The following is a 7,327-nucleotide window of genomic DNA, read 5'->3' as shown; positions in this document are numbered from 1 at the left end:
GGGGTCACAGGGGGGTGCTGGGGGGTGACATTGGGGGTCACACGGGGGTGCTGCTGGGGGAGGTGACACAAGGGGAGGTGATGATGGGGGTCACAGCGGTGGTGACATTGGGGTGCGGGGGGGTGACATTGGGGGTCACACGGGGGTGCTGCTGGGGGAGGTGACACAAGGAAGGGGGTGATGATGGGGGGTCACAGCGGGGGGTCCCGGGGTTCTCACGCCCTCCCCGTGTCCCCAGGCAGCCCCACGGTCCCCCCCTGCCCCTCGGCCCCACTGGAGCCGCGGTTGCGGCGGCTCGAGGAGGAGCTGGCGCTGGTGCGGGCGGCGCTGGCGGACGCGCTCCGGCGCCTCGGCCTCTACGAGCAGCACCTGCCCGGGCTGCTGCGGCTCCTGCCCCGCGGTGAGACCCCCCCCCTCCCTGCCCTGCCCCACAGCGGAGCCCGCATTGGGTTCCCCCCCCCCCGGGTCTGCGCCCTCCGTTCTGACCCTTCCCTCCCCATAGCAGCCAATGGGGCCATCCCGGAGCCCTGCCTGCACCAGGACCCCGATGGGCTCCCCCCTGGACCCCCCCAAACCATCAGCGTGGGGACGCAGACGGAGGGGACGGCGCCGATGCGGGAGGAAGAGCCCGGAGCCAGTGTGGGGCAGGGGGTCCCCCAGGAGCCGCCCCCGCCGGGGTCACCCCCGTGCCCCCCAGCACCCGCCCCAGCCTCGCCGGAGCCCCCTGCTCCTGATTCACCCACAGCAGCGCCCAGCCTGGCCCCACGGGGCGCCCACAAAGAGCTGTGAGGATGGGGGGGGGCCCCTATGGCTTGGGGAACTGGGGGAGGAGGGGGGGGTTTGGGTCCTGGGGTCCACTGGTGGGGAGCTGTGGGGTGAGGGGCTGGGTCCATGGGGAAGATGCTGTTGGGGTGAGGGTGGGATGTGGGGGGTAAATGAGAGGTGAAGGGGGCGTGAGGCCTTCACTGATGGTGTCCCTCTGTGTGTGTGTGTCCCCCTCCCCTGTGTGTCCCCCCCCCTTGTCCCCTCCTGCCCCCCATGTCCCCCCATTGCCCCCCAGCCTGCGCAGGCACAGCTCCTCCTCCGGCAGCGCCAGCCCCCGGCAGCGCCTGAGCAGGAAAGCGGCTTCGTCCGCCAACCTCCTGCTGCAGGCGGGGAGCCCCGAGAGGTGGGGGTCCCCCTTGCACCCCCAAACCCACCGTGCACCCCCCCTCAGGCCCCCCCACATCCCCTCTGCACCCCAACCCTGCCTGCACCCCCACATCCCTTCTGCACCCCCCCAGGCTCCCTGCATCCCCCCATCCCTCCCTGCACCCCGCTGCACCCCCTCCGCACCCCTTCAGCCCCCCACACTCCCCTGTTGACGCCACCTCTCCCTGGCAGCCGTCCGAAGGAGCCCACCCAGAGCCCAGGTGGGTGCTGGGGGGCCGGTTTTGGGGTGGGGGGTGCGGTGCTGGTGGGGGGGGTGGGGGGGGGTCTCATGGTTGGGGTCTGACACCATTTCCCTCCCCAGGGACGCGCCGTGGGAACTACAACCTGGGTGAGGCTTGGGGGCATCTGCCCATGCCCCCCCCCCCCCCCCCCATGGGGCTGGGGGCCGTGGGGTGACCCCTGGTGTCCCTGCCCCACAGAGGGGGTGTCGGTGAAGATGTTCCTGCGGGGCCGCCCCATCACCATGTACGTGCCCTCGGGGCTGGGCCCCTATGGGGGCCTGCGGACAGAGCTGCCCCCCGAGCGCCTCCAGCTCGACTGGGTGTATCCTGCACCGGGGAGCAGGGCCTGACCCTGCGTGGTCCCATCCGTGTGTGTGTGTGTGTCCCCACAACCTGGGGGTCCCCATCCCTGTTCCCATCCGGGTGCCTCTGCCCTTCTCTGGGGGTCCCCATCCATCTGTGGGGGTTCCCATGGGGAGGTCCCCATCTCCATTCCTCTTTGAGGTCCTCTTCTGGGGGTCCCCATTCATCTCTGCAGGTTCCCATCTGGGGGTCCCCATCTCCATTCCTCTCTGAAGTCCCCATTTGGGGGGTCCCCAATTCCATTCATTTCCAAGTTCCCCATGTGGGGGTCTCCCATTCATTTCCAAGTTCCCCATGTGGGGGTCCCCAATTCCATTCATTTCCAAGTTCCCCATGTGGGGGTCCCCAGTTCCATTCATTTCCAAGTTCCCCATGTGGGGGTCCCCAATTCCATTCATTTCCAAGTTCCCCATGTGGGGCTCCCCAGTTCCATTCATTTCCAAGTGCCCCATGTGGGGGTCCCCAATTCCATTCGTTTCCAAGTTCCCCATGTGGGGCTCCCCAGTTCCATTCATTTCAAGTTCCCCATGTGGGGGTCCCCAGTTCCATTCGTTTCCAAGTTCCCCATGTGGGGGTCCCCAATTCCATTCATTTCCAAGTGCCCCATGTGGGGGTCCCCAATTCCATTCATTTCCAAGTGCCCCATGTGGGGCTCCCCAGTTCCATTCATTTCCAAGTTCCCCATGTGGGGGTCTCCCATTCATTTCCAAGTGCCCCATGTGGGGGTCCCCAATTCCATTCATTTCCAAGTGCCCCATGTGGGGGTCCCCAATTCCATTCATTTCCAAGTTCCCCATGTGGGGCTCCCCAGTTCCATTCATTTCCAAGTTCCCCATGTGGGGCTCCCCAGTTCCATTCATTTCAAGTTCCCCATGTGGGGGTCCCCAATTCCATTCATTTCCAAGTTCCCCATGTGAGGCTCCCCAATTCCATTCATTTCCCCATCCCCATCCCTCTCTGCGGGTTCCTATCCCTGGCTTCCTCCCCATCAGCCTCTAAGGGTCCCCATCTCCACGTGGGGTTCCCCTCTCACCCTCCACACCCATTGCACCCCTTAACGGGTCCCAGCTATGGGTACCGGGGCCGGGACAGCCGCTCCAACCTGCACGTGCTGGCTTCGGGTGAACTCATCTACTTCATGGCCTGCGTGGTCGTGCTCCTGCACGTGCCGCTGCGCCGGCAGCGCCATTACCTGCGCCACAGCGACTGCGTGCGGTGGTGAGCCCTGGCCGGGGAGGGGGGGAAAGGGGGGGGCTGTGTCCAACACACCCCCCCCCCCAACCTTACACCGTGTGCTTCTCCCGCTGCCCAGCCTGGCCGTGCATCCTGACCGGCTCCGCGTCGCCACGGGGCAGGCGGCCGGTGTTGATAAGGATGGGAAGGTATGGGGTGGGGATGGAGATGGGGATGGGGTGAGGTGGAGGTGGAATTGGGGATAGGAAGAGGAAGAGGATGGAAATAGGGATAAGATGTGGATGGGGATGGGATGGTGATAGAGATAGGGATGGAATTGGGGATAGGAATGGGATGGAAATGGGGATAAGATGTGGATGGGGATGGGATGGAGGCAGGGATAGGATGAGGATGGGGACAGGATGGGGATGGAATGGGGATAAGATGCGGATAGGGATGGGATGGAGACAGGGATAGGATGAGGATGGGGCAGGATGGGGATGGGATGGAGGCAGGGATAGGATGAGGATGAGGATGGGGATGGAATGGGGATAAGATGTGGATGGGGATGGGATGGTGATAGAGATAGGGATGGAATTGGGGATAGGAATAGGATGGATATGGGGATAAGATGCGGATGGTGATGGGATGGAGGCAGGGATAGGACAGGGATGGGGACAGGATGGGGATGGGATGGATACAGAGATGGGGAGGGAGTGGGTATAGGATGGGATGGGGATGTGTGTGTGTGTGTTCCCCCCATGGGATGGGACCACTGGGACGCCCTGTCCCGCGCCCCATGCTGTCCCCACAGCTGCTGCAGCCGGTTGTGCACATCTGGGACTCGGCCACGCTGCTCACGCTGCAGCAGATCGGCCTGGGCAGCTTCGAGCGTGGCGTCGGCTCCCTCGCCTTCTCCAGCGCCGTGAGTGCCCCCAGACCTCTGCCCCATCACCCCGGTCCCCTATGGCCGCCCCTCTTACCCTTGTCCCATGTCCCCCCCCTCCTGCCCCAGGACCACGGCGCCTTCCTTTGCGTGGTGGACGACTCCAACGAGCACATGATGTCGGTGTGGGACTGCGCCCGCGGCACCAAGCTGGTGGAGGTGAAGGTGAGGAGACCCAGATGTCCCCATGTGGGGGGACCCCAACATCCCGGGCAGGGGGAGGGATGGGGGGTGCAGGCTGAGAGCTCGTCCCCCGTCCCCCCCCCTCCTTGTCCTTGCAGAGCACGAACGAGTCGGTGCTGGCGGTGGAGTTCAACCCCCAGGACAGCAGCAGCATCATCACCAGCGGCAAGTCCCACATCTACTTCTGGACGTGGAGCGGGGCCACCCTCACCAAGAAGCAGGGCATCTTTGGGGTGAGCGAGGAGCCCCCAAGGGGGGGAAGTGGGGGCTACAAGGGGCTGGGAGGGGGGGGGGGGCTGGTTTCCTGCTGATGTTGGGATCTTCCCCCTCCCACCTTAGAAATACAAGAAGCCCAAGTTCATCCAATGCTTCATCTTCAATGCTGATGGGGATGTGCTCACGGGTGACTCCGAGGGCAACATCCTGACCTGGACCCGCGTCACCGGCGATGGCTGCACACCAGGGAAGGGCGTCAAAGGTGAGGGACCGGGGATTGGAGGGGGACAGTGACCATGGGGCAGCCGTGGGGCTGACCCTGGCCCTGCAGAGACCTACCAGATCGGGCAGCAGACGAGGGCACACGAGGGCAGCATCTTCACCCTGTGCCACCGGCGGGACGGGACGGTGCTGAGCGGTGGCGGCAAGGACCGGCGCGTGGTGTGCTGGAGCCCTGCGCTCGCTCTGCTGCAGGAGGCTGAGGTGGGGGACACCCCCCCCCCCAAAAAACCTGCCCCCCCCTCCCCTCCAAACCCACTCAGGACCCCACAACTGGCCCTGTCCCCCACACCCCCCCCCCAGAGAGGGGTGACGATGATATGGGGGGTGTTTAGGGTGTCCCCCCCCCCGACTTTTCCCCCCTGCTTCCCAGCTCCCCGAGCGCTTTGGGGCAGTGAGGACCATTGCCGAGGGACCTGGGGATGAGCTGCTGGTGGGGACCACCCGCAACGCGCTCCTGCGGGGGACGCTGGATGCCGGCTTCACCCCCATTGTGCAGGTGGGGTTGGGGACTGGGGGGGGACCTCCCCATCTTGGCGTGATGGTGACCCCCCCCCCCTTGTTTCCCTCCCCATCCAGGGGCACACGGACAAGGTGTGGGGCTTGGCCACCCACCCCAGCTGCTGCCTCTTCCTCACCTGTGGGCACGACCGGCAGCTGTGCCTATGGGACGGACAGGAGCACGCGCTGGCCTGGAGCCTGGCGCTGGAGGTGGGGGGCCAGAGCATCATATGGGGGGTACAGGGGGGCTGGGGGGACCTGGAGGCAGGGGGTTGTTGTGGGGCTATGGGGGGTACAGGACGGTTGGGAGGGGGCAGAAGGCAGGTTGGGGGTACAAGGGGGGTTGGGGGGGGGGGCTGGAGGTTGGTATGGGGGGGTTTAGGGACCAGGAGGCAAGAGACTGGTGAGGGGGTACAGGGAGTGTTGGGGGGGCAGGAGGTTGGTGTGGGGGTGCAGGGGGGTACTGCCCCCGTGGCCTGACACCCCGTTCCTCGCAGGACACGGGGCTCTGTGCTGATTTCCACCCAGGGGGGCAGTTGGTGGCCGTGGGGCTGCTGACAGGGCGGTGAGTGATGGGGGACATGGGGTGGACATGGGGGGACAATGGCGGATGGAGAGGGGCACGGTGCTGTCCCATGCTGGGGGCAGAGATACAGGATGGGGGGACACAGGGCTTGGAGCATGGGGACATGGGGGGGACCGGTGCCCTCAGCCTGCCCTGTCCCCCCCATGTCCCCACAGATGGCTGGTGCTGGACATGACAACGCAGCAGCCACTGGCGGGGGGCTCGGATGGGAATGAGCAGCTCTCGGTGGTGCGCTTCTCCCCAGGTGAGCCCCCAGCCCCATAGCTGGGGGGGGACAGACACCCCCATGTGTGTCCCCATCCTGTCCCCAACCCCTTCCCTGTCCCCACAGACGGCTCCTTCTTGGCCATCGGCTCCCATGACAACTTCATCTACATCTACAGCGTCACCGAGGGTGGCCGCAAGTACACCCGCTTTGGGCGCTGCACGGTGAGAGTCGGGTTGGGGGGGGGGTGTGTGTGAAATCTGGGGGGCCCAACTTGTCCCCAGCACCCCCAAGAACACCTCCCAATCGCCCCCCCAGGGCCACTCCAGCTTCATCACCCACCTGGACTGGTCCAAGGACGGTCACTTCATCATGTCCAACTCAGGCGACTACGAGATCCTCTACTGTGAGCTGGGGGGATGGATGGGCACCCCCTTACCCTGCATGGAGGGGGGGGGGGTTGGGATGCACCCCTCATTCCCTGACACCCACGGGGATGGGGGGAAGTGCTGTGCACCCCCAGTGCCTTGGGATGGGCCTCACTGCCCCTGTGTCCCCCCATCCTACCCCAGGGGACATCGCTGGGGGCTGCAAACTGCTCCGCAACCGCTTCGAGAGCCGGGATCGGGAATGGGCGTCCTATACGTGTGTGCTGGGCTTCCATGTCTTTGGTGAGCAGGGGAGGGGGGGGACAACGACAGGGGAGTGGTGTTGGGGGGCCGGGGTGATCCTGGAGGTCCCCTTGACCTCCCCACGTCCCCCTGCAGGGGTATGGCCTGACGGCTCGGACGGCACCGACATCAACTCCCTGTGCCGGTCCCACCACGAGCGCTTGGTGGCTGTGGCCGATGACTTCTGCAAAGTTCATCTCTTCCAGTACCCCTGCGCCTGCCCCAAGGTGGGACTTGGGGAGGGGGGGAGTGAGGAGGTCCAGACCCCCGTGTGGGCTGGGGTATCTGGACCCTTGAGTGGGGTGTGCAAGGCAGAGGATGCAGGAGGACGAGCGCTTGCAAGGGATGCACACGTGCGAGGGGAGGGTGATGGAGTCCAACACGCGTGCGAGGGGGTGTGCACGGGGAGGAGGCGCACGCGTGCAACGAGCCCCTCAACGTGGGGCGCTGGTAGAGGCTCACGCAAAGGGCCTGGGGCGCATGCAAACACGCGTGTGCCCGTCCACGTGCCAGCTCACGCCGCGGCACCCGCAGGCGCCGAGCCACGTGTACGGGGGCCACGGCAGCCACGTCACCAACGTGCGCTTCACCCACGACGACGAGCACCTCGTCTCGCTCGGGGGCAAGGACACCAGCGTCTTCCAGTGGCGAGTGCTGGGGGGGCCAACACCCCCTTGCAGCCGCTCACCCTGCACCCCCGAGCCCGCCGGGGACCCCGACTCGCGATGAGCCGTCCCATTGCTTCCTTGGATGCTTCCTCCATCCCCTCCT

At 65.7% G+C, this 7,327-nt stretch overlaps 1 protein-coding gene across 2 annotated transcripts; it reads left to right on the top strand.

The window, feature by feature from the left end:
* Window positions 1-597: 597 nt before the first annotated feature.
* Window positions 598-7,287, top strand: EML3 (EMAP like 3). Of its 2 annotated transcripts, XM_057405412.1 has the most exons (20): window positions 598-785; window positions 1,384-1,412; window positions 1,514-1,540; window positions 1,632-1,755; window positions 2,865-3,014; window positions 3,109-3,178; window positions 3,784-3,894; window positions 3,985-4,080; window positions 4,197-4,331; window positions 4,438-4,576; window positions 4,646-4,797; window positions 4,967-5,092; window positions 5,173-5,304; window positions 5,592-5,659; window positions 5,836-5,924; window positions 6,012-6,109; window positions 6,204-6,291; window positions 6,458-6,556; window positions 6,653-6,783; window positions 7,091-7,287. In XM_057405412.1, exons 1-20 carry the CDS (start codon window positions 613-615, stop codon window positions 7,283-7,285), a joined length of 2,232 nt encoding a protein of 743 aa, XP_057261395.1. In that variant the 5' UTR covers window positions 598-612; the 3' UTR covers window positions 7,286-7,287. The 2 variants fall into 2 exon arrangements, with proteins under 2 accessions (XP_057261395.1, XP_057261396.1); XM_057405413.1 differs by lacking the exons at window positions 598-785; window positions 1,384-1,412 and adding an exon at window positions 1,062-1,168.
* The last annotated feature ends 40 nt before the right edge of the window (window positions 7,288-7,327 follow it).

This window comes from Pezoporus wallicus, unplaced genomic scaffold (genome assembly GCF_028554395.1).
Source record: "Pezoporus wallicus isolate ANWC-B61680 ecotype Strahan unplaced genomic scaffold, APGP_CSIRO_Pwel_v1 contig_14135, whole genome shotgun sequence".
Lineage (NCBI taxonomy): Eukaryota > Metazoa > Chordata > Aves > Psittaciformes > Psittacidae > Pezoporus > Pezoporus wallicus.
Note: the sequence above shows the minus strand (reverse complement) of the source record. Positions and strands in the feature narration are given on the sequence as shown.